At 48.3% G+C, this 27,407-nt stretch overlaps 1 protein-coding gene across 3 annotated transcripts in view; it reads left to right on the plus strand.

Annotated features, from left to right (window-relative positions):
• LOC119433001 (pikachurin) overlaps window positions 1-27,407 on the plus strand; it is a 192,347-nt gene that overhangs the window by 140,811 nt on the left and 24,129 nt on the right. For all 3 annotated transcript variants that reach the window (XM_037700154.2, XM_037700153.2, XM_037700155.2), the window contains 6 exons: window positions 895-1,036; window positions 3,161-3,362; window positions 8,980-9,124; window positions 17,798-17,990; window positions 24,087-24,212; window positions 25,574-25,811. In XM_037700154.2, the coding sequence (XP_037556082.1) occupies window positions 895-1,036; window positions 3,161-3,362; window positions 8,980-9,124; window positions 17,798-17,990; window positions 24,087-24,212; window positions 25,574-25,811 (1,046 nt within the window). The remainder of the gene's footprint in view (window positions 1-894; window positions 1,037-3,160; window positions 3,363-8,979; window positions 9,125-17,797; window positions 17,991-24,086; window positions 24,213-25,573; window positions 25,812-27,407) is intronic.

Here is a 27,407-nt window from a genome sequence, read left to right on the forward strand (position 1 = left end):
AACTGTGTGCATTCGGGAGGATGCACAAGGCTATAAACGGTGGTTGAGGTCGGCGAACTTGTAAATGTCATCGTGGGAAGCGGCAAACAGCAAGATGTTATTAAGGTTTTCGGTTTTCTTCGGCCAGCTTTGTCAATGAAACACCACGATGTGAACGGTTCCAGTCCTAAGCGCGTTCTGATTTTAACCTTGCTTGTCAAAGGAAACATTGTCGTCAATTCGAATAAAGACATGTTGTAGCTACACAGGAAAGCCTTACATGTTTCTCTGAAAGAAGGTTTCGCAGTTGAGAAAAAATTCGCCTTGCTCCGGGATTCGAACCCGGTATGAACGCCTTTCCGGGGCGGTCGCTCTACCCTCGAGGGTGAATTAATCGACAACTCGAAGCACAGGGACTCCGAATATGAATTTTTTTTTCAGAATGGAAGTTTTCCAGCTGAGTAAAAAAGCTCGTCCTCATTCGGTATTCGAACCTGGAGCCAACGCATTCCCGGGTCGCTCGCCCTACCATCTGAGCTAACCAGGGGTCTAGCAGATCGCAGCGTGAGGGCGAATTAATCGGCAACTTGAAGAGCAGGAACCAACACAACTCCCAGCTACAAAGGAAACCCCGCGCGCTGTAAAATAATTTACACGCTTAAAAGTGAATAAGGGTATGAATCTGTCTATAACTCACACCCTTACGCTTAGAAGGGGTGTAAGGGTTGGAGTTGTAGATAGAGTTGCACCCTTATTCACTTTTAAGCGCGTGAATTACATTACAGTGTAGGGAATTCCGTTGTAGCTTCGTGCCTGCATTTCGGTGCGTGACAATTCGTCCTTTCGCGAACCTTCATCCACCTTGCGGGACTGACTTTGCCATGACCTTGCGTGTATGTCGACCTCTTCCTGCAGGAGTCGGTGATGCCCCCAGGCATTGCGTCACCGTGCCAGCAGCTGTCCTGTTCGCGAACGGGACGCTGCGTCCAAGACGAACGGACGGGCAGCGTGCGCTGCGCGTGCGGGCTCGGCTACACGGGCGCCTTCTGCGACCAAGGTACGCCTCGCATTCGAACGGACCCGCCGGTAGAAGGGTTTCTTCCTGCGTATACTGTCATGGGCAAACGAACTACGAACGCGGGGAAAGTACAGTCTAGAACGCGATTAAGTGTGCTTTGCGTGACGCATTTTAGAGCGCAGCTCTTAGGCGTCCGTTCCTGCGTTGAGCGTCGGCGTTACCATCGGGTATAAAGCGGTTGCTATTAAAGAAAAGAGTGAATTTCAGGGTCTTGTGGGAAAGGCACCGGAAGTATTGCAACCGCGATTAAGATTTTCCCGATCGGATCACGCAATGGCGCATCCAAACGAAAATCGTCTATAGTTGACGTCGATAACGCAGCCTCCAATATATCGTATTAATTCGTATTGAAGAGCAGTTGCTTCAGTGTGGAGTAATGTAGAACAGGAAACGAAGACAGTTACATCGCACGCAGCACTGTGCTAAATAACTTGCTTTTTCGCTTCGCGTCCCCTGCATAATGGTAAAAGCTTTCTAAACGCTTGAAGCCTCACCTTAAGAAATAAAGAAAGCAGTACTGAAATGTCAGTGAAAAACCGCTCCTTTCCGAGCGAACGCGGAGCGCAGCGGGCGATGAAAGACGGCGATAGCGAAGAGAGCGCGATGAGGGAAGCGGAGTAGGAGGGTGCAGCTGAACCATGAGGCGGAAAACGGAGGAGGGTATGGCGAAAGCGTGAGAAGAAAAGCGTAGTGCCGCGCAAGACGGGCGACGACCACTACGAGATGGCGCCAGAGTAGCGCCCCGTCGTCTGTTCACCAATGGCATGCGGCGAGCGCGTCAAACGATACCATATAAGGAAACAAAGCGCTGCATGAGCGGAGGTCTGTCTGCGGCGGCTGCTGTGAGTCGCGCCCACGCGTCACCCACGCAATACCTCTCACGGTCTCCGGATTAGCGTGGTGGTCGCGCCACACTTCGCTCCGTTTGCAACGTGCCGCACGAGACAGATTGTCCGCGCCAGCCAATATATCGCGAAATAGAAACACGTATAGAGCTGAGCTAAAATTTCGCATTAGGGAGTATCGATGGTTTTTTTTTAAGTTCTCTTTCGTGTACTTATGCGACATAACTTAAGTATGGTTTGGCACGAAGTGTTTGACTCATGCGAGTTGACTTTTGGTATTAATGCGCTTCAAGTGCATTTTCTATTCGCGTGGCCTTCTAATTTAGATATTTGTAAGGGCAGAAGATTAGCCGATGCCACCTAAAAGCGTCAGCATTCCCTAATTGTCATGTTAAAGATCACACCCTGCGAATGCCGCCAGCATTACTATGCTGGCCCTTTTAAGCACGTAGTCGAGGGCTTGACCTTCAGCCACAGCGGCCGCTTTTCATGGAGACTGCTTTGCATGTCTCGGCATTCCTTCGAAAATTTTGTCGTTGGTTCACTTTTGAATAATTTGCGACACTTTGTTTAGCACACAAAGAACAGCAGCCACATTTTGCGAGTCGGTTGTAACAAAATATTTGCCTATAGTTTCAATATTCGAAAATACCCGCTAGTTCCTTTTCAAGTACGAATAGTTAGTGTGTAATATTCTATTCACATTTAAAACTTCTATTATGCGCCCAATAGCATTTCATTTTTTTTTCTACAAGTGCAAAAAAAAAGGCAGCTAACGACTCGGCTATAGTCTCAGAATAGTCTCAGAATACTCAGAATAGTCAGCTATAGCTGACTATTCCATATGCCGGAAATAAAGGTAATCGAGTCCTATTTTTTCTTGATGTGGAACAGTTTGGGTATCACAGGGTTAATAGCTGACGGTGTTCCTCGCCAAAGTATCTAATTTATTGAAGTACACGAGTAAGCAGACGTGCGTCAGCGCGTCCTTAGTGCTGCTGCATAAAAATAAGATCATAGGCTTGCTATGTGTTTCAGACTTCGGTTTTTTTTTTTTTTGGTCCTTGTTGTTTCTTTGTGGATGTATAAAGTTCAAGGCAAGGAACAGTAAACTCATACCGTTACTAGTCAGCGCAGCGTGTGTGGCTCGATCCTTTCTGTGTGCTTCGTCATCTGGACTGTGTTGGCTGATGTATGCCTGCTCTGTATGTGCGTTGAATCTGTGCTTAAACATTTTCTCATTGGGGCGCATGCGCAGAGGTGGACTTGCGACGTCCCCGTTTTTCCGGCTCCTCGTACCTGGCACTGCCGACGCTGCGGGACGCGCACAAGTCGATGCAGATCACGCTCCAGTTCCGGCCGGAGACGCACGACGCCCTGCTCCTCTACTCCGGAGAAACGGCGGAGCTCCAGGGGGACTACTTCGCCATCCTGCTCTCCAAGGGCTTCGTCGAGTTCAGGCGAGTGGCGCAGTCCGCAGGGATTTGTCCTTTTCTCGTGGCTCTGCGCGCGGCTCTTTGTGGAAAAAAAAAAATCCGCGGATTCCACGCGCTGTGGGAAATCGGTTTACGCGAACCTTTCGTTGGTGTATGTGACGAACGCTGTTCCTGCTTTACGACCATTTGCAAGTAGAGACCACACAACCCAGTTGGGCCACATCTTCACTGGGAACCTCGTCGCTCAACATAAACTTCTTGTGTTCCGTCACGCACACGCCACGCATGACTACGAAGGAAGGACGACGATGTAGTGACCACGACGGCATGAACGCGACCATCCGACATCGACAAAACGATTCCAATGGAATCACTACGTTGATTCCAGTGCGTCGTTCTCATTCCATCTCCGTCATTCCCTTCGCCACACAGTCGTCGTCACTCAAGCATCGGCATCCCGTTGTCATCACGCGTAAAAGCTCTTCGATGTTTGAAGCGTGGGCTGAACACATTCCTGCGAAAACGCTAGGTATTGTTTGAGCGTGCCTTGCTTGGTTTTCTACCAGCGACAGTTCCTTTGCCTAATTGTAATCTCCTTGCCCCGAACTCGATACGGCTGATTAGGCTGATACACGTTGGTTATGTGCGGGTTTACCGGCGGCGAGGTGGGCGTGTACCGTTTTAGGACTTTTCTTGGCCTTGGATGCTTCAAGGGCGGTCAACGCTGCTCCAGTCTGATAAGGTGGCTAGCTATTTGCTGTAGTGTTTCGTTAGCCTGCTGGTTTATGTGTGTGTGATATTTTGGTGCTGGGTCTCTTGGTGGTGTTGCTGCATGTTTGCTTTGGGCTGCTAGAATAGCCTTATTTCATCTACTTAGTCATTCGTGGCGTACTGCGTGGGGAGAACCGCCGCTTAAAAAAAATGTATGCATGCGTGTGAGTTTGAACTGTGGGTGTAGGTGGTTGTGATGCTTTATTGGGTGTGTCATTGAAACGGGGACATTTCTCGGCTGGGGCTGAAAGCATCGCAGGGACGGCGGTTGGTTTGGCTGCCTTAGCAGCCATGTATTGGAGTTCCATGCGAAGGGAAGGTAGCTGTCTTTTGAGCAGCGCATTATCTTTCTCCAGCCTGGCGACTGTTTGCGATAGTGTATCCGGAACTCTGGGAGATACTGCATCAGACCAACTCACCTGCGAAGTTGATAGCTGCAGGCTGCTTCCTTCTCAATGTACTGGGGATCCGTGGTCGAGAAGGGGTCCAGCGCCTCGAATCGGGCCTTTGCCTGGAGCCGCTCCTGTCACTGGGGGCTCGCCGGCTGTGCTCCCTGCTCAGCCTCGAACTGTAACTGGAGAGCGCTCGCCGTCCCCGTGACCACGTCGAGGGGGACTTGGAACGCTGGGTTAGCGACGGTGAATGTTGCATGGCAGGCTTTGCCCTTTACACTGGTGGACGAAACGTTTTTGGGCACGATTTGGTGGCCGTGGCACGAGTCCGCATCGCGGGTGGCACTCGTGTTACTGCTAAGAGAGAGCCACACCTCGGAGCTCTCGGGGGGAATTTGGGCAAACGTCTGCGCGATGACCGATCTGGTGACACATTGTACAGTAGGCCACCATGCATTTATACAGGTAGCATCTGGTTGCACTCTATGTAGGTAGATATCAAACGGTATCTTCTTTTCCTTGAAGGTAATTGCTAGGGCGGAGGAGCTGTCTAGGCGGCGTATTCATAGGACTTCGTAGCCGCGGTTCCTCGATGACCGCCCTGACCTCCTCAACGGAGTAGTTGGTTCCGATATTGTCGATTACTCTCTTGTAGGAGTTGTCCGGTGTGACCTCGTACGTGTTTCCTCCTCCGATGATCTTCTGTAGCCTTTTGAGAGCTTTCTCTATGGCAGGAGGCGGAGTGCTTAGAACGATGACGTTTTGATCTTTGTCGATGCGTACTTAGAAAGGCTGTTTGGAATTGCGGCCTCACGAGCGATGGCGGTAGCCTAAGGCAGGGGTTGGATTTTGGCCAGGGGAAGTCCGTTCCGGGGGCAGGATTTCCACCTTGTAATCCTCCACCGGAAGCGGTGGATGTTTAGGCTGGCGTGGCCCTGGACCTCAAAGGAAAGCCGGCTTGGGTCGCGTTTGGCCTAGCCCGGGCATGGTATGCCGTGGCGGTTCGCCCGCGGGTAACTTCAGTCCACGGACACGATATGTTCTCTTCGTCCTCTTCGGGGGTAGTGACATCCTGCACTTCGTGCGAATCCATTGTTTCCTCCTCGGAGCTGCTGGTGGACAGCTGATGGGCGTCTCCAGCTGCACGGTAGCCATCTGCGCCGCGGAGGCTGCCGATGTCGTAGGCTTAGCGGCCTTGCGTCGCCGCGAAATTTTAAGTGAGCGTAAATAAATACAATACCGGGCTAACAACTTCAAAGTCTGTGTCCTTTTGATCCTGGCGATGTTAGGAAGGCGATCCAATAGTTTACGGTGGACCACGCGGGGGTGTTTTCCCGGGGTAAATTTGGGTTTTCGCTGGAGCCGATGTTGTTTCCATCCACTAACGCTGGCGCACACCAGGCGTCCCCTGACTCAGCGGAGCGTGACGGTGCGTTTTAACGCGATAGCGTTTAGGGCCCCGCGTCGCAGAAAATCCGGCGTCGGCAACCGGCGTGTGATCGCGGGTGGCGGAGAAGATCATCCAATGACATCGACAGCGCAGGCCCTCCACGTGGTGCAAGGTTTTGGTGAACAAAAATTTAATTTCTCACAGTGAAATCCCTCAGAAGAATGGTAAAGTACGACTATATCATTCGGCGTGGGATTCGCCGTCGGATTGTTTACCAATCGGCGTCGGATTGTAATTTGAATGTACGAAAAAACCTAATTCTGCTGCGAGGAAACTAAAACACAAACCCCTTTCCAGCATTTCTACCAGACCTGCGCGCGTCGGGGAAATAGCAAACAATTAATAAAATAATAAAAAAGGTGCTAGGGCCTTCACATTTTAATATAAGACCACTTGTATTGCCCCTGAAAAACGTCTTTCCAGCAATGCATTTCAGTTTAAAAGTGAAGCCGACTTTAAGGGGATCGGTGTAAGCTTGGTCTTTGTAAGCTGGCTTTCCCACGTTCAGTGGTGCAGTGAATGAAGCCTACTTGCCGTATGCGAACGATGCGATGCGGACGGGTCCCGATAACGCTATCGCGTTCTACTCTTAAAGGCGAAGCTTAAGCGTCCTTCCAATTTTTTTCTCGTCTTTGGAGCCAAACGCACTTGGCGTCAAATTATTCAAGCGTGTGCCGCTCATTTACCGTCGATAGCAAGACAGCACGACAACGCCAATGACGGAAATGCGCCTTGAGCAGATATCCGTACCACTGCTATCGCAGTTAAAGAAGCCTTGACGTGTTACCGAGTTACCTCCGTCACTTCACAACCGTGCTTGTGTGCCGTCCACTGGTTGGTATCCACTGGACTTCGTGATAAGCATCCCAATTGACCGTCAGTATGTCAGGCGATGAACGTATATTGTGCAGAATGTGTATTGTTTCGTTCTGCATGCGGCAGGCCCAAGAAGTTGCCTGATCAGTCAAAGGCCGCGGATGATACTATTAGGAGACTGGTAGAACACCAGTCCATCACTACAGTGGCACAACGTTCAGTGTTTATGTTCTCTGTTCAGCTGTTCACTGTGGTTGCTCACCACAGTTAACAAACCAGTGGCACATCGCAAGTGTTTGTTTGGCGAACCTGTGCCCAGAAAAAGAAGTAACACTCAGCACAATGATAGCGGCCAAAACTCTCGTCGACTGTCGAAATCTGATGGGCAGGTCAGACTCGTTGGCTCTCTATACTTGACTCATCGAACGTTCTATCGTAATCGTTGGTGCTCACATAAGTTCTAGAATGCACAGCGCGATTTCCGTCGCGCATTCAGTCTGGTCAGAAAAGGTTCGGTGACAATACAAACAACACATAGAATCGGCTGCAACAATCGACAATGTTCTGATTCATGCAAGTGCGTCTGGCGCCGAGCGAAAGCGTTTTAACTTTTGTTAGCCTGTGAAAAGTGGTCACCGGTAAATCTACAGAATCGCAAATTTAACTTCTGTCAACGTTTGAACATTTTTAGAAATAAGTCTCGAATCCTATTCGATACAACCTCAATACTCTTCCTGCGTACCTTCTTCACTTTTACTCAAACGTACAGGAAGCTTGTTTGATAGCGCCAAAATAATGCATCCATTACAATTTGTTTTTTTTTCGCTGCGTACTTCTCTTAAACTAAAACATTGAAGGGGGTACCTATGAAACAATCAAAACGACAAAAATTTGCGCTTCGGATTACTATTTATTGCCAAGGTGAACGATGACGGCGCACCGAGACACCGGGGGACGCTTTGGAAGAACCTTCATCCGACCAGCATATATGTAGGGCTGGGTAGATAACCTGGAATTGAGTTGCTATTCGAAGAGTGCTTGGTATAGAACCAAATAGTTGTACCAGGTATATTACAGGTAAGCTGTATATGGCTACGCGAAACCAAAATCCCACCGTCCGATGTGCGCAGTAACTATCATCATCAGCAATGGCTCGAGCGTCGTCGTCGTCTTCCACGACTGGCTCGTTGGCGCCCCTCGGCGCAACCGCGCGAACGCGCTCGTGCCACTGCTCCCGCGTTCGTCGTCGTCGTCTCCTTTTTCAGCCGGCTGCGTTACCGCTCATCATTCCAGCGCAGAATTTCACTTCTCTTCTGTCGTCGTAATGGGAAGGCCGCGTTTACGGTGGTATGAGCGATTCATTGTCTTAGGTGACGAACCGATTTCATTTTGGAGCAATCTAATTTTGAAAAATCGCAAGCGGCAATGGAGGGCGAATGCTGCTAACCACGCCGCCGAGCAAACTCGAGACATCGAACGCAAGCGACAACGGCGGACTGCGGGCATACCGTCAGTGACGTCGTTCTCTCCGTCGCAGCCGAACGTGATACATGCAACCATCGCTAGCCTGGATCGAGTACTGGGGCAAGCAGATGGAAAGAACTGGAACTAAACATCGTTAATGCGCTGTAAATACAATAAATTTGGTTTTAGTAGGATAAAAGTCTAGTGTGTTTAATGTACGCCAGTGTAATATAATAAGAACGTACGCACTAAGGTTATCTGCTATGCAGTGCGTGCTTTTATTAGCGTTAAATGTTGTACTGTCACCAGCATACACGAAGTGGTTACAGTGCGGGACGAAATTAGGTGGATCAATAATATAAATTAAGAACAAACGTGGACCCAAATTGGACTCTTGTGGTACCACTATCATAGACTTCCTTCTTCTTTTTTTTTTTTTTTTTGCTTTGAGCAAGTAGCGCAAATGCTGACAACTTGATTTCTAATACGAAGGTAACTGCGGATTAGTGACAAAGCAGGACCAGATACGCCTATTGCTTCTAGTTTTAGAAATAGGATCTGGTGATTTATAGTGTCAAAGGCATTAGTTAGGTGTAGAAAAACGAGAGACGGCGAAGCTGCCATCATCAATAGCCTTTCCTACGGTAATCAGAGGGAAATATTAGAGCGACCTCTGTAGAACGTCTACGTTGAACTACATAAATCAAACGTTCATCATTCTTAAACTTTCCTGTCTTTATGTGTTCAGGTTCGACTGCGGCATGGGTCCAGGAACACTGCGCAGCGATCAACCAGTGCTGCTCAACGCCTGGAACACGCTCACAGTGTACAGGGATCGATGGGACGCGTGGATGCAGCTGAACAGCGGTCACCAAGTTCAGGGTCGTTCAAAGGTGGGTAGCCTACGTGGTTGCAGTCGCTCGTCCACTGTTGTTCACCTTGCGGCTCTTTCTGCCGAACACCTTACCCGCAAAAGTTATTTAGTTTACAGAGCTTGCAGAAAGCACTCTAAGCCCAGAAAACACAGTAACATCCTCAGGATGTCTTGAGTATGTCACCTTGAGGACGTTATGACGTCCTCAAGATGTCCTCGAATGGTACTAGAATAGCACTAATGCAGGCCGGCTGTCCGGCCTCATAGCAACTTCAGGACGTCCCGGAAACAACTTTTCAGGACTTTTTCAGTCCGTTTCGAGTATGAGACTTTGCAGGGCTGGCTGGACTACATTTCATTGATGCTCATAATCTGTTTTCAAGCTTTTTTTTTGTTCATGCAATAAAGGTCAACAGGTTTGCGGGAACTTTCGCAGCTTGACCCGCAAATGTGGCACAAAGTCATGGTCGTGCGATTGGCCACCTGGCACCACGCGCCATTACTACGGCCGTCAGCACACAACTTACGCGTTGGCATCGTTCCAGCGAAAGCGATGAAGGGTGCAAGCTTATGTGCTTAACGTCCGGCTACAAAATTTTGCCATGCATGCTATCAAACTGCCGAGGAGCCCATAGTGGAATTTTGCGAAGCGCACGAGCCAGCGGACGGAGGACAGAAGCAGCGACTGGCACGGGTTCATTCTGCACTCGGCAAAATGCAGTGGTATAAAGAGGGCACACAAAATAACTCCAGAGGCAATAATTGGGATAATTTACACCCGCAAAGACAACGTGACCCAAACCAAGAAACGCACAACGGTGGAAAACGGCGGCAGGGCGAGGCAAGGGAATACAAGACAGGCCTGTGCGAGAAGGAGGGAGCAGGCAAGGAAAGTGGACCAAAATCGAACAAAGTGCAAGGACATACGTAAGGCGAGCGGGAATCGGGAACGAGACAGGGGAGCCTACCGCATGCGAAATAAATTGTTCAGTTACCATTCAGGGCTTGCGCCGTCCAGTCGCCCGGGCGTCCGCGCGTTTTTCGCGGCAAACAGTAGGTGCAAATCAACTTGACGTCATAGCATTGTCAGCCTGTTCTCGCGCAGAACACCACCCGCGAACTCTCGGATTAGAGCTCAAGCCCATTCTTGCCGTCGCCGTCGTAGTGATGTTCCGCATAAAGTCCAACGGCGATAAAATCGTCGTCGTGCGACGTGCGTTGTGTGTGCGAGTGAAAGCGTGCGAGGGTGAGCCGGCAACCGCAGCCTAATCTCGCGCACGTGAGAGAGGAAGGCGGTCGGAAGCGCACGGTCTTCGTTCACGCGCGAGGCACGGGGAGGAGGAGGAGGAGGAGGGGGGGACGAGGGGGGGGGGTGCGCTCTGCTTACGCGGCTGCTGCTCACGGAGCTATCTTGAAAGCGATCTGCGCCGCGGCCAAAGTGTGCGCCCGCGGTAGCCTCATCTTCAAAGCGATCTGCGACGGGCCAAAGTGCATTCGCCGAGTGCCGGTAGCTTCGTATGCGCTGCGCTTTCGACGTTTAGTTCGCGTTGAAGCGAGAGCCAGCGGGAATGTCAATTTGCTCGCTGCCGCTGGCGCGCTTTCCAACTCCAGCGTTTTGACGAGCTCCCGCGGTCATCGAGCGAGATATGTTCATGTTTACCTGTGCGCGCTGACACCGTGCTTGTTTATTTAGTTAGTAAGCGAATATTTACAACTTTATACCGCCGGTAAAACTACTATCCTTAATTCGTATAGCTGTCTACTAATTTGCTATTGCAATCGATGGTTCGCCTTTCGGGCGAAACTGCGACTTATTTTAATGCACAAACCCCAAATGAGAAGGTCCACCTCCGCTCATGGCTTCGTGCATGCGGCATCTTGATGTCGACAGCTGCCTGGCTTGGCCGGGCTGTTCAATACTATCTGTTATGTATTGGTAAAATGTTGCTAGTGATTAGTTTCTTGTATCGTTCCGCACTGCAGCGGTAGCCAAGATAAATATAAATATACCCGCTTTAGTCAATGATACAAAACTACAAGGCAACCTTAAATTTACTGCTTACTGTCCACTGTTTGAGATGGAACTTTGGTACAAAAAAACGCTTAGGGAATGGCCAACGAACGTAGAATTTAAATTTGCCATGAGACATATCTGCTTGCTAAGCAACGAAAGTGACAAATCGTATTTCAAGCTCTTGTCGTCCAAAGTGCGTCCCCGCAAGAATGTTTTTAGGGCATTTCATTGTCCTCAGCAAGCACCAAAAAAGATGTTTCTCGTTTGGCCCATCGGATGTCGTCCTCAGTACGTCATAAATATGTCGTAAAAAAGTGCGAGGACGTTTGTGCCATTTGAGAACGGCCTCAAGACGTAGAGCTTTGTCTGGGAGAGCAGTGTGAAGGGTGTTTCGAGTAAATACTGTCATGGTACTATTCTTCAATAAGAACGTCGATGAAGAAGACGATGATGATATGGCTGAGCACTTGATCGCCTTGTTAATATACTGTAAATACGTTTACCTGTTGTATTTGCCTCCCCGTAACATCTTGGTGGAAGTGCTGGGGGTGTAACGCAAGACGGAGCTCGACAACGGCCGCAAAGTCGCCACTCTAGGCATGTCTACCGGCGGTGAAACTGCGTCAGCGGCGGCAGCCATACCTACCATCATCCTGGCTCCACCTCGTGACCCTGGGACCTTTTCCGGCACTGATGGCGACGACGTCTACGACTGGATTCGCCTCTGTGAATGCGTAAGCGCACATTACAGGCGGGACCCGACCTTGATGCTGGCGAATGTCATACTTTATCTAAAGGTAACTACGAAAGCCAGGTTCGATAACAACGAAGAGGAGCTCACAAGCTGGAGCGTATGTAAGACAAAATTTCGCGAGTTGTTTGGCCAACCTGCAGGGTGCCGGCGTGCCGCCAAGAGAGAACTCGCCTCGCGTGTGCAGACGTCCACCGAGCCGTACTTGACGTACATTCAGGATCTGCTGGCCGTTTGCAGGAATGTTGACGCCAGGATGACAGAAGCCGATAAGGTCGCGCACGTACTGAAAGGGATCGCGGACGATGCGTTTAACCTAATTGTGTTTAAAAACTCTTCGACAGTCAACGAGATTATTACTGAATGCCGACGCTTCGAAGATGCTAAAAGCCGCCGTATCGCGCACCGATTCGCCCACCTTCTGAACACGGCAGCGACATCAACGTGTGAGGACGTTCGTATGCCGGCTCAGCCTTCAACATCGGAGACTATCACCCGAATCGTTCGACGAGAAATCGAATCAACATGTGAGGACGTTTGTATGCCGTTTGGCCTTCAACGTCGGAGACTATCACCCGAATCGATCGACGAGAAATCGAAGCCGCATCGCCCGCACATTTAACGCGAAGAAATCCCAGTGATGCTAAACCTACAGTATCACTTATACAATCCGTTGTTCGTCAAGAGCTGGCAAACGTGGGCCTTCGCACCATCTGCTCTGTGAACTGCCCTGACACTTACCCTTCGGCCACCTTCAACCCTCTCCAACGCCTCTCCAACTCTGAATTATCGTGATCCGAATGCGTGGAGGACGCCTGACGACAAGCCAATTTGCTTGCGATGTTTAAACTAATTAAACATTTAAAGAGAAGTGGCAAATTGTATAGGCGAATGCGACCGACGGCAGATTCTCCGCAGTTGCCTGGAGTTGCCTGCACTACTTAATTCTTGAAGTGTGCTTGCTTGGTTAGCCGATTCGTGAATGCGCGTATGCAACTTTTTTAAATATTCGTTTCAGGTCATCAGTTGCATTTATAAGAAGTTGTAAATCGCGTTAAGAAACACTCTATATAATTGGTTCCATAAAGTGATTCATTTTCCTCTACCCTGCCCGGTCGTGAAGTAGTAAAGGTGACGTCACGAGACGTTTGAGTGCCTGGATTGTCGCGCTCATAAAAAAAAAAAAAAAAAAAAAAAAAACCTAGCTTCGTATGCGTGTCGTAAAAGCCGACGAGCGTGCTTCGACCCGTTTTCCCGTCTGGCAGAGGCTTATCAGTCAGAACCCTGGTGGATTTGTATGTTCATAACAACGATGTAGACTCGGCTGCCTGTTTTACGTTGGACAGCGTGGGTGACGGTTTCAGTTTACGACGGGAACAAGGGCTTCGTTTATCGGAAATACGATTGAGGGCATTGCAATGCAGGCGCACTAGCGCGCCCAGACATCGTCTTTTTTTTTTCATAGTTAACGGGCTTTCTTCGGAGGTCTAAAAGTGAACGTAGTAAAAGAGAACATCATAGTAGCAATTTCTTTGTTTCTCAACACTGCTAGCAGCTTTTTTACAAAATAACATGCGCCATGAAATTTCAATATTTGCACACTTAAACTGAACTCGATAGATAAACCGACCGAATTCGAGCGTAATGAATGGGGTGCCTAACTGAAGACGATTATGAGCATGCATTTGACGTTTTCTTCAAATGTACCGTATTTTGGAGCTTTGGTTCATGGTACGTAAAACACGCGGTAAATAGAGAATTCATGTAGATCGTCCGTAGACCCTCGGCTTGAGCAAGTTCACTTTTGTCTATAGAAAAGCTGTAGAAAACGAGTCATCTAAATAAACTGGCCTTACCAGCTTTTGTTTGGACTTTCGGCAGGCCACGAGTAAATTATGAGAAGCTAACAGCATAAGTTTTGCCGATAAATTGTTTGTAAACAAGAAGCAAACTAACAAATAGTCATCTCGACAGCGGTTCTCTTCATAGAATAGTTTTCAGATTTCATAGTCAAAGCATATTCATGAAGACAGAAGTCTTAAGAGAGCATTATAAAGTGTAAGTCACGTAAGAGATGCTAGCCGTCCCTCGGTTTTCTTGTTGTGCTGATGTACAAAGACGCCACAGTTTCAGCGTGAACACGATATAAAATTATTGCGTCCTACCAATGGCAAAGGCAAATTTTCGTCAGGATTACTCCTAGAGCGCTGAACTCGAGTTCAGGCAATTTTGTGTACGGAAGAACACAAAAGAAGAAAAATCGACTTTACGGCCTTGTTGCAAAAACATGTATTGTGCCGCGTTGCGTGTAACTTCCAAGCGGAGAGCAAAGCGTTACGGACGTATATTCCTGTGGTAGCCAAGAGCGTACCCCCTTCTGTATGCGCTTTGTCGTCGGTGGATTGAAGTGTAGTCAGAGGTGGAGCACTTCACGGGCCGATTTTTTCAGCCCGGGCCCGGCCCGGCCCCGTTTTTACGTTGGGCAGCTCGCCCGAGCCCGACCAAACATTTTATGGCAATACCCGGGCCTGGCCCGGGCCCGGAAATAATCTACGTCACCCGCCCGGCCCGGCCCTCAACCCCTTTACCTGGGCCCGAGCCCGGCTCGAAACCGGCCCGAACCCGGCTCGAGACCGAAAAAGATGACCGAGCGGCATTAAAAAAAATAAAATAAAGAAGAGAATGAAAGGAATTTATTCTTAAGGCATAAATACATGGCATGTGCAATTATGAACACCATTTGAGCGGTCTGAACGCAAATACTAGCGCGCGAAGTAGTACGAATGACTCTGCCGAGCAGTGTTGCCAGCAGTTTTCAACGGCGCGACCTCAATGCGGCCCAATCCACTTCTATCGCAGCGCCGCCACAGTATTTTTCCACGTCGGGCGCCTCACTGCGAAGCATGCGCCGCCTCAGCCGCTCGTCCCATTCAATAGTATACTATACTATAGCAGAAGCGGAGCCACGTGCGCAGCGCATGGATGGAGTAAGTGGAGAAAGAAAGCTTCTCGTTCCTCCATGGTGCAGCGTAATGCACTGCTTCTAGGCGGCCGGTTAGAAGATGCGTACGATCGCAGACAGACGCAGTGCCATATTTCAGCCGCGTGACGAATTATCTTAACTTAGCAGTCATCGTTTTACCAAATCGCCTTTGAAGAATCAGCAAGTCGCGAACGCGCTTGCACTGCGCCGAAAGCATTAATTACATTGATTTAGATAAAGAATACAATGGCATCCTTTGGTCGGGGGCGACTTCGGTCTTTCTGGACTTTTACATTCTGTTCAAACAGCGCAAAATACGACGGAAGGAGAAGAGGGAAGTACACAGGAGTAGCACTACTAGCTTCCAGCTGCGCCGGGGCAACAGGTTTTTCAGAGTCGAGACGCGCGAGGATATCTCGTGGCACGTTACATGCTCACCACCAGAAAGGCCGAGCCCGGCCCGGGCCCGCGTCAAGATACCCGAGCCCGGCCCAGGCCCGGCTCAAAAAGCACAGGCTGTGCCCGGCCCGAGCCCGTGAAAAAACCGCCCTACCCGGCCCGGGCCGGCCCGTGGGCCGGGCCGGGCTTTCGGGTAAGCCCGAGCCCGCGAAGTCCTCTAGTCAGAGGCAACGCCGCAATTAGCATCCAATGGTTGACCTTAAGTCCGTGAAATAGGCGTGGCACTGCTTGATGACTAGATGCTGACGGGTGACACTTGGGTCTCTGGTCTGCCCAGGGACCCAAGGTTGCCCTTTCGTGCGTTTATCACTCCTGAGACCCATGGTACAATACATTGCACATTCTCTTCAACGTATCTTTTTTTTTTAAGTTTACTCGCAAATCATCTTGACCTCGGTGTCGTCCTACACGGCCAAAAGCAACCTTGAGGTCTGTTTAGAAATCACTGAGATTGCATGAAAATAATTGACGCGGTAGCAACATAGCAATGCACTACTCCTAGTTCCATCTTCATCTCTGTGTTTAAGCAATGAAATGCAGTTTTTACCACAGCAAACATGAGGAGATGATGGAGATATACAGACAGACGAACTTTATTTGGTCCTGAGGAACTACGTGTGGACCCCCTGTGGGAAGTCCGTAGTAGTCGCTGGCCGCGTCCACGTAGGGGCAGGAAGACCGTGGTCCTCCGCCCTTTCGCAGGCCCTCTGGACAGCCTGGAGTTGGACTGAGAGCACGCTGCTTTTAAGGGCATTGTCCCAGTCCGCTTCTTTGTTTAACGGTGCGTTACGTAACGCAGGGCATTGCCAGAGCATGTGAGCCAATGTACAGAAATGCACACCACAATCTGGACAGTGTGGTTCTATATTTGAGGCGATGCGACTTAGAAAGCCCCTCGAAGGAAAGGACCCCGTTTGGAGCATTCTAAAAGTCGACGATTGAGACCTGCTAAGCTTAGGATGAGGTAGTGGAAAACTCCTCCGCTCTAACTGGTAGTGAGAAACTATTTCGTGGAATGTAAGTAATGGGTCGCTGTGCTTAATTTAGTCCGGCCCTCCAAAAGCTTCCATACCGCCGCGGCGGGTAAGATCTCGCGCACGGTTATGAGCAAGCTCATTGGGGTTTGGGAGGTTTATAAAAATATTCGGACACATGTGGGCTGGAAACCACGTAATGGAATGAAAACCAGTAACCACCCTATTTCTGAGGATGACCGCAGCCTTTCGGGAGACGGAACCCGATGCAAAGGCACGTATGGCCGCACGAGAGTCTGTGTATATATTGGGACGCACAGGGTCCCTCATTGCCAAAGCTATGGCTATCTGTTCTGCTACATCGATGGAGATATGACGGACAGAAACCGCGTTGATGAGTGTACCGTTCGTATCAACTACTGCCGAAACAAAGTTGCTGGTCTGTCCTTATTGGGCCGCATCTACGAATGCTGCCAAGCTTGGGCTATCTGCGACTGTTTTTTAAAATAGCCCGGGCGCGGGCCTTGCGTCGCCCAACGTTATACTGTGGGTGAACATTCCTAGGAAAAGGACTAACAGCGAATGATGCCCGGATTGCTTCCGAGAGTGATTCCTCATGGTCGTTGATTAAGGTTGGAGCTAAGTTGACTGAGTCTAGTAAACGTCTTCCGGCTTTGGATGTAGGTAGCCTGACAATTTGTGCTGTTCTTTGGGCCTCTATCACCTCCGAGACGGTATTATGCATGCTCAGCTGCATAAGCTTCTCTGTACTAGTGGTGACTGGTAATCCCAGTACTCTTTTAATGCTTTTGCGCATGAGCGTGTCTATTTTGTTCCTTTCTGTCTTAGTCCAATTTAGTGCAGATGCCACATAAATGATGTGACTCATCAAGAACGCGTGGTATATCCTGAGAAGATTGTCCTCTCCGAGTCCCCTTTTTCTATTCGAGACTCTAGAGATGAGCCGGAGCATACTCTCCGTTTTGGAGGTGATGTGGGCAATTGTGTTTGCATTACAGCCTCTGGCGTCCAGTAACAGCCCCAGTATCCTGATCGAGTTGACTCGAGGAATAGCCTGACCATCCTTCGTGTGTAAGGCAATAGGTATCAGTTCCATCGGAACGAAACCCCTAACGCCCTGTCTCGCCGGCCTGTACAGCAATAACTCAGACTTGGTAGGTGAGAGGCTGAGCCCTGTTATGCATGATCAAAACATACATGATGGAGATAGTTATTTCTTTTTCACGCACATGGAGACTCAGCTTTTGGCATATAACCGTGGTACTTTTTTTTAATTGTTTTCCAAGCTCTTAACAGTAGACAATAAAAACCACCTTGAAGAGAGATTATATCCCGTAGTGCTATCCGGATCTTACGTTAAGTACCCGTATTTGGTCACTGGACCTCGTGAAAGACACGAAACCGCTGCGCCGTTGGCATTTCTTTCGCACGCCCATGTGTAGGTCGACGACCGTGGGCCCTCATGTATGGAATTTGGTTTCATTTCCCAGGGTCTCTTCTCGAGGATAACCTTGCGACTGAACGTCTACCTCGGCGGATCACCTAACGCCAGCCTCGCTGCTGGTAGGCTCGGGATCAGAGAAGGACTGGTCGGCTGCATTCGACATCTAGAGATTAACGGGCGCCGGTACGACTTCCGGTCCACGACGCTACGGGGCGATGCAATCGAAGGCCTCGACGTTGGTACGTGGGCATTTCTTCTTTATATTATAGTGCTTTTTTTTCTTTTCTTTGTGATGTACGTTTGTTGCTAATGCGGATCTGAAAAATAACAAGAGCCCTCCTCAGGACGTTAAAATCTTGTGACATGTTACTTGACCATTTCCCGATGCTGCACATGTTTACAATTGGAATGTGCGACATTGTAGATGTACTCCTTATGCGACCACGTCTGTATGACGAAACACCACTTCTTTTTTAAATAATGTCGACGGCGGAATGCTGTCAAGCGCTAGAAAATGTATGCGCATGCTTTTGCCTTCTGAGTCATTCCGTCGAAGAAAGTCGCCGTTAGCCAGGGTATTTCTACCACCCATAGTAGAAAGCGCTTGAAATGGCCAACCTAAACAATAATGTGGTGGTGACTGAAAATACTGTTTGTTTCCCACTTTGCTAGCAGTGCTGGCCAATATGGCTATCTAGCTCGAGTGACGTTTTATAGCTACTTTGGCTGTTCATAGTTGGCGCGATATTATGTAGGCTCTCACTGTACTAGACTGTATCCGTGTACTGAAAGGTGTGGCCTAAGCGGCGTTTTGGAACTGGTGTACGATTGAGGAGCTCTCTGTAAAGCAAATTTATGCTATAAGGAAGGCTATAGTCACACGGGGGCGATCGAGGTAGCCGTCTTGCCGTAGTACTCCGTGCAACTGCTTTTGCGCTTACATTAGTGAATTATGCTGTGGGATCACAGTGAGATACTTCTACAGCTAACAATAACACGTAATCAAATAAAGAAACACCAAATGAACGGGCACTTACCTGAAACTTTCTATACTGACAGTACTACCGACCGCCGACACCGGTCACGTTGTAACTGCTCGTATCTGCCTCCGTGGTTCCATCTTCCAGCGCGTGCCAAGGCGTTTGCGTTGAGGTGGGGCACGATTAATACACAACGCACGGGCCACGTCTCTGATTAGACCACACATAAAACCAATCACATGTTTAAAAGTTATTTGCCAGAGCGCGAGACGCCAACAAAGACAAAAAAGTGGCAATGCATCTCGTGAAGCAAGAGCCAATGAGGGGACGAAGCAGCTTCCGCCTTCCCGCCCTGCCGCGCGCCGGGTTGTCTAGGCAACGGTAAAGCGTTGTAGCGTCAGTTTCGGTCGCTTTTCATTCGGGAGGGCGCAGCCGCTTAAATAGCACTGCGCCGAACTCAGTCGAACTACAAAAATTATCTGCCGCTACCCGTTTGTTCTCACAGGTTTGCTTCTGGCATGGCCGACTGCTTGCTGCCACTTCGTTGTGGTCTCTAGCTGTAGCGGTGAGCTGGGAGTTGCGGATACGTTTCGTGTAGAGTGACAAGTTTTTTCGACCATGTCTGGGCTGCTTCACTGTGAGTGCAGCGCACAAATCGTGACCGTGAGCGAGCCGATCAGCGCGCTTCTACAAGTGCGATCAAATTACCGGCTGTGTTCGATCAAGGCGACCATGCCAGGTCACAGCATAAAGTTACAGTGAGATAGGGGCTCGATAAGGGCGCTCACATATTGGTTGTGCCACGGTGAGGCGCAAGCATTCACATCACTCGTGGGCGTCTGCAAAAGGAGTGACAGTTGTGCTCTTCCGCAGTACATGTTTCGGGTTCCCATATTTCCATAGTCCGGAATTCATTACACTGAAGCAATAAGCTGCATCAGTTCTTTACATTGCAAGAACCATTTATGAACTATATCGATGATCGGCTTCAAGTAAGTCATCAGGATCGTCTGACTTCGTTGGTTGACAAGTAAATTAGCCTAATTTTTATGCCTGTGGGTCTAATTACTACCTGGAATCGTTTAAAAAGACATCTCACCGGGGTTCGCCACTTTTTGTTGGGCTTGTAAGGGAACCGCTTAATTCTTGCAATATTTTGCAAGTTGCTTGCGCGTTTTCATTCAACTACTGCACTTTGTATTAAAAGTGTCTAATTGCATTGTAGTATCGCAGTGAGCACTAAATCTAATGATATTTAATGAAATTGCAAGTGAATGTGTGTACTTTTCTAGGTAATACATTTTGGAGTGCCCGTCATACCAGTAACATCAGTATCTTAGAAAAATGCTATAGATAGACACATGACTCATTGCGCGGACGTATACGCGTTCTTATGCCCAGATTTATGCATGCATGCATCCTTGTGTTCAGCACCCTTCAGACGTCGATTTAACACCCTTCTTTGAGCGACTTCACACCTTATGTATGGTATACACCCTTATGATAGGGTGTTTTTAACAGAATGGGTGCTAAAAAGGTGTGCATGAGGGTGTAAATGCGGAAAGCACCCTTTTCACACCCTTAAGGGTGTGAAAATGTTTAGTGTGTAAAGTCGAACACTGGTTTCGGATAGGTAGCCCATATTTCCCTCTTAGAATAGAATAACTTCACTGATTTAGCCTAGCTGCAAACGTTCTATTTTGAACATTTATGCTGGCGTATAGTGAAGACAATATGCAGTTACAATGACACAGAACAATGGCTGAGAACATGATTGTGGCAAGTTAACTATAAATGCCCAGCAGTAAAAAGACTTTACCTCTCCAATTACACAATGGGGAAAAAAACAGAACGCAAAATTACGTTCAAATTCAATTTTCAATTTATTTACCTTAAGACATTTACATACTAAGACGGGTGACGAAGACGCCAGGGCCCTTTATACTATAGTTTATTTTATAGTTCAGGCCTATGCAATAGGTGTACAAATTTAATGTACTCAGACGCCAGTAACAAACATGAATAAAATGTCAGTACTTTTACATTCATAAAAGACAGAATACCTAAACTAACAATCAATATAAACAATCATAAAATCAACAAATGAAAGTGGAAGGGGGGTCAGTTTTTTTAAACACCCAGGAAAGTACACACGCCGCTGAGAGTAGTAAAAATATTAGTACATTTTAAATGAATAGTACGTTATCAATGTACTTGTTCACTGGAGGACAGCCCAGTCACGGTGGCGCTGTGATTTTCGTGTTCTGTTGCTAAGCCTAAGGCCGCGGGTTTGGTCCCAGCCGTGACATGATTGAACACGTAGTTTGGATGCACGTTAAAGAACCTGAGGTGGTCGAAATCAGTGCGGAGCTCTCCACTGCGGCGTCTCTCTTAGTAGTACAGCATCACTCATGAGCTTATGAAAATGGCGCTGCTGATGTTACAATTTTACTACTTCGCTGAGGACAGGCTGCACAGTTTGTAGAGCCAATGATCAGGCGGAATTTCTAATGTTGGTCAGACAAGTTAGTTCTGTTTTCAGATTGACGTACATCATATCTGACAATTTTCATAGGCGTGGTATGTTAAGAACAGAATCGTAAGCTCTCAGAAATTCAGGCTTGCGAGCTGCTGAAACTTGCGCCCTCTGTAGAACTCCACCTAATTCACTTTCTCGTATTTGGTATTCATAGGTGTGCTGTACTACAACATTGCACTTAAAAAATTCATTTCGTCCATTCTGAGGCCGTCATCTTTCTCTAGGTTGATCTAGCCCTTTCCAAAGGGTTTCTATCACAAGTGAAAATATCAACTCTATCTCAATCCCTGCAAAAAATTTTGCCCAACAGCACAAGTGCTCCGGATCGATGCCTTATTCTCCTTTTAGAACAATTACAATTCCACCTCGAATGCTTTGATATTGGCGTTAATAACACGATCAACAGTGTTTACGCTTGGATTCTAGCATTCAGGTTAATCACGTCACTTGTAAAACACCTGTGAGCCCCCTCCCCACTTTTTCCTTGAGGGTACCCTGGGTCCGCCTTGGTTCAGGTGGCTTCTTTTATGAGAAAGAAAAGATTGCTTCGTAATTAAATTCTGGGGTGTTGCTTGCCAGAACTATGATCTGATTATGATGCATGCCGTAATGGTGGACACCCGTACAATTTTGACAAGCTGAGTTTTTTTTTTTTTTGACGTGTGCCTCAACGTAAGCACAGTGCAGTTTAATTGTTCTCATCCACAACTTCAGCTTCTCTCTTTCAAAAAAGAACTTACGGAATGGGTGATTGTTTAGGACAGTGCGATGTAATATGTAACGCACACAGCCGAAACAACAAAATTTCAAATCGGAGGAGCCTCTCCACATATTCCGTTCAGATTCTTCGCGGATTGTGCTTGCAGCGTCAAAAATTGGGTCAGGAAGAACTGCCAGCCTCAACAACTTTGGTGACTTCTTGATTTAGACCTCTCTTTGCCCCAAATTAGTTTTTTTTTCGTGAGTACATTGCCACACATTTTGGTTTGTTACACTAGAGGTTGCACGTCCCGTTTCACGCATGCTGTGCATCCAAGCTTAACCGCAGCTGCCTCCCTGTGATAAGGTGTCGCTATGGATCGGTGGCCATTAACTGAAGAACGATAAGTAACTGGCCAATCTGAAAACGCTAACATAGAAGAGGTGAAATGACTGTACCTATGTCTGATTGCTTCTTCAAGGTGACCATCACGTGAACACTGACACGTAAACACGAAACGGACACAAGCCTTGCGCACTAACAACTGTTTATTAATATTTTCAACGGTGCACCTATATCCTGAAAATTCTATGCACTATCTGGTGATAGCCCGCAGCACAGGAAAAAATATTAGCAGTTTAGCCCGAAGTGGGTAAGCGTTGACAGCTATTGCAATGCGCTTGAAGCTCCTGGGACGGTGTTCCTAACCGTACGCGGATGGGACACGTCGGCGCGACACAGCATGCAAGGCTACTGCTGCTGCGCAGTTGAACAGCACCCCGTGGGCTACCAGGCGTCTCACAAGGCTCAGGTTATGAATGTCTCCAGTGGCGCTGCAGGCGTGGCACCTCCATGGTGCGCGCGATGCGACCGACGGGAAACCGTGGTCGTTAGTCAGCACTGAGTGAAATTATTAGGTAACGTTAACTTGACGTTTACCGCTCAAAACAGAGCGCGCAAATTGCGCGTGCGCACAACGCTCATGCCAGCAGGGGACGTATTCTGGGACGATCACTTTCGGCGATACTGTCGCCTGGGCCGTCACGCGTATTGGCTGGTTGAGCACTACCTCACTTTCGGCGATAGTATCGCCGAAAGTGATTGTCCGAGAATGCGTCCCCCGAACGCTGCCCTTGATCCGCCTGCGAAGCGATTGATTGTAGCGTTGACGGAGCGTCCCCTTCGCCTCTGCGTTTTATCTGCAACCAAACTCTGTCTTCAGCTTTGCTTACCCTGTAGCTCTCCGAGTCGCGCATGCGCCGTCAGCAGGACAGCCCGACGACGACGCGAATGCGCCTTGAACGTCGTGTAATTTCTATCGCTGTAAAAGTAGCCGTTAGTACGCGCAAGGTCCGTGTTCGTCTTGCGTTCGTGTCAGTGTCAGGCCAACTAGCTCAAGACGAAGCACTTATAAAGGAAATCGAGAAGTCGCAGGAGTGTTGGGGCTTTTATTGTTACTGATAAATGACAATAAATACTGAGATGCTCGCACTACGAGGTCTTCCTGTACGAAGAAAAAAAGGTACGCTCTCTAACGGAGCATGCGATACACAATTTACAAGAAATAATGCACTAACGAAGTTGCAGCTATCGGACGAGGCGTACAAGATAACAGGGAATTAAAAAAATTGTGCACCTTACTCTATTAGACTGACCGGACACAATGGAAACATAAATTCACATAGAAAGCCTAGAACTGTAGACGTAGGAAGTAAGCACGGTGAATGTACGTATATATATATATATATATATATATCGACCGTCCATAGTAGGGTACTTCTACAAACGAAATTCAGTTTGTGTGTGTGTGTTCGTGTGTGATATATATATATATATATATATATATATATATCGACCGTCCATAGTAGGGTACTTCTACAAACGAAATTCAGTTTGTGTGTGTGTGTCTGTGCGTGTTCGTGTGTGAGAGAGAGAGAGAAAAAGAGGAAGATAGCATGCTGCGTTTCACTTTCATTTTAATCATGTACTTTTTGGCCACACAATACAGTAAGTCGAATGTCATAATAGTATGTATTCAGACAAGGCAATGCCCGCTTGCCGTCTCTTTAGGTTGGGTTGATTACATTGACTGATTTATGTTCCCCATTCTGTGCAGACGAATGTGGTGGCGATGGATGCAGTGGAGTCAGCTGCCAGAATGGCGGCCAGTGCATCGCCAATGGGGTGGAACAGGGTGTATGCCTCTGTGCCTTGGGCTTCGCGGGAGCCTCGTGTGAAACACGTGAGTGGCGCTAGACGTTGCAATAATGAAGTGTATGTTCATTAGGGCTTTCACACTTCAGTGATTGTGGGGATTGGTCACACTTTGAGGACGCAGAAACACAAAGGCTACGCCCCCAAGAAAAAAAAAACATTTTTGCATGCAGGCATGTAGTCGCTCGTTCTCCCTAGCATCCGGGAATCTCGTAACAAGACAAGTAGACAAAAGGAAGTGTTATCGCTCTGCTGATTGAGTTCTAGCTAGGGGTGTTTGAAATGGGGAACTTTCGAAAGTAGAATACGAGAATTGCAGAAAAACAATCCCCGAATATTTAATTGAATATTTTCTCATTTCTGAAGGAACATGAAGTTTGCACAGGTTGCCTGTGGCAGATAGCACAATTCTAGTTAATGAGATGGTCTACTCGAAGAGGCGGACATTACTTGCACGAAACATTGAAATGCATAATTGACTAATTAACAAAACTCACTAAGTTTTTAACTAATTACCTTAAGGCCCATATTCCAATTTAGAAATTCTAGCCGTGAAGTGCGCAAGGCGAATCCACTTGGAACGAATTCTCACGATGACACTAGTTCTGAAATATTAATGCCCGAATTTTGCAGAGAAATGCATTGGCGTTCCAGTTACTTTAACAAAACGGCGTTTTATGCATTGAAGCGCAAAATTAACTGTTTCCTCGATTGACCACTGTTATTGCTGTGGGGCCCCAGATAACTGAAAGCAGTTATTAATACAAGCACTCAGTTATCCTGACGTCTCATTGTGAATGGCATCACATACATGTGTCATTGTATACCGGGTGTTTCAGCAGTTGTAATTATTACTCACGCCGATGAAGTGTAGTAGCGTTCCATAAAATGATTGCTCTTTTCATAGTATTAAATGAAATGCTTGGTTAGCAGCGTTGTTTAAGCAGATTCATCACGTTTGTACTTAATACCGAAAGATGTAAGCAATGCAAACCAATTTTCTTGCTGAGGTTAGCTTCTGTGAAATGCCATCCTATATTAGTGCTCGTTTGGCTCCAGTACTTATACTAACTACAAGTAGAATGCCCAACAAACAATGGCAATGACAGTTCTGTAAAGCAGCTGCTGAGGCCACTGTTCATGAAGACAAACGAGAACCAATAAATTTACTGTCTGTTTAATACGTATAAGAGAATTCCTCTCCCCAGTATTTTATGAACAGCATCGGCGACTAAGTTTTAGTTTTGAGTTGACAAGGCACTTACTTCATTGACCATGCTTTTTACAACGCTGCCAGAACACAACAACAACAACAACAACAAAAAAAAAAAAGAAAACCGGTTTGCAAAAGCAGTGTCCTCATTGTCCATTGCTTTCTTGTACCTGCAGCCGTGGAGATTGTGGTGCCATCGTTCAATGGCTCATCTTACCTCCGCTTTCCCGGCCTGGGCAACGACCATCTGTCGTTCCTTGATGTCCAGTTGGTCATCAAGCCTCTGTCGCCACACGGTGTTTTCTTCTACAACGGGGCCAAGATGGACGGCACGGGGGATTTCGTGTCGCTTCAGATGGCCGACGGACACGTCGAGTTCCGCTTCGACCTCTCCACTGGCACGGCAGTGCTCAGGCAAGTGTAAAGGTCTACCTGCGCCAGAACTTATGGCGACATTGGGGACGACGCTAAGCAGCGTGTTGGGCGTATAGACGCCCGAATACAACTTCGCTGAAATACACAGGTTCGTTAGTGAGCCGATTATTGCAACGAATGCATCAAGGCACTCCCATTGAAGTGGTAAAAAACAAGAGCCAAGGAAGTGCACGACTGAAACCTATACGGTCATTTCTTCTAATGGCTTAGTGTTCTGGTTGTGATGATGGCAGCGGCTGCAAGACGATTCGCGGTCTTCTTTCTCTGAACGATATTCAGCATCCTCCCGATCGCGATAATAACAGGCGTTCATAGTAGAGCACTGCACGGGCTCGGACCTACCCGAAAGCCCGGGCCCGGCCCGGCCCACGGGCCGGGCCAGGCTGGGTAGAGGAGTTTTTTCACGGGCTCGGGCCGGGCTCGAGCACGGCGGGTGCTTTTTGACCCGGGCCCGGGCCAGGCTCGGGTTTTTTTGACGCGGGCCCGGGCCGGGCTCGGGCTTTCTGCGAGTTATTCTCGGGCTTCTCAACTCTGGAAAACATGTATTTTTCGGTCTCGGGCCGGGTTCAGGCCGGTTTCTAGTCGGGCTCGGGCCGGGCTCGGGCTTAAGGTAAAGGGGTGGCGGGCCGGGCCGGGCGGGTAACGTAGATTATTTCCGGGCCCGGGCCGGGCCCGAGTCTCGTCATAAAAGTTTTGATCGGGCTCGGGCGGGCCGCCCAATGTAAAAACAGGCCCGGGCCGGGCCCGGGCCGCAAAAATCGGCCCGTGCAGTGCTCTAGTTCATAGTACTAGTGTGCTTGAAAGGATATATTTTTTTAGGGCCAACCCATAGTCTTAAATTACCTGACAGTATCTGAAAAGTGCTCTCGGTTTGCTTAAACTTCGAGCGGTGCTTCCCCGTTGGTGACAGGTCTGGAGCGTGCACTTTCGGCTTAGCAAATAGGTTATTTCTTAAGGTATATAGTGAAGAGGTGGATTATGCAGGCCATTCAAGGATTGGTTGTAACATGTAAAAGCTGTCAGAGACGAAATTGGAAGCTGACTGTGTGGACAAGCGGCGCCGAACTTGTTTAAACAGTACAGTTGAAGCTCAGCGTTCGTCGTGCAGTTAATACAACTTATTCAGCAATGTTACGGCACTCTAGGAAGCTTCTGTAGGATACTCTGGTCCGTACACGTTACTGTTTCAATGTCTTCTAAAAATCAGCCTAGTACATTACTTGAGGGAAGAATGCTAAGATAGTGAATTATAAAAAAAATAAATTTGGTTGAACCGGCGCACAAAAGTGTCGAACGTATTCGCGACTCCAGCAATTCATGCGGCACCTACCGGCGACCGCAGGAAAACCACGCACGAAGGTCGGAGCAGACGCTCCGCCCGTAGCTTCCGTAGCCATAGTACGACATTTGCAGTAAAGCGCTACAGCGAACCACAGGGAGTTTGCTTGAAGTTGTTTGCGCCATCCACCATGCTAACATTGAGCACAAGCGCCTCGCAACATGTAGTTTCATGTGACAGCCAGCGTGGTAATGCAGTTTGTGATGCAAACGTCTCCACGGCGCTCAATATTTCTT

This window comes from Dermacentor silvarum, chromosome 11 (genome assembly GCF_013339745.2).
Source record: "Dermacentor silvarum isolate Dsil-2018 chromosome 11, BIME_Dsil_1.4, whole genome shotgun sequence".
Taxonomy (NCBI): Eukaryota; Metazoa; Arthropoda; class Arachnida; order Ixodida; family Ixodidae; genus Dermacentor; species Dermacentor silvarum.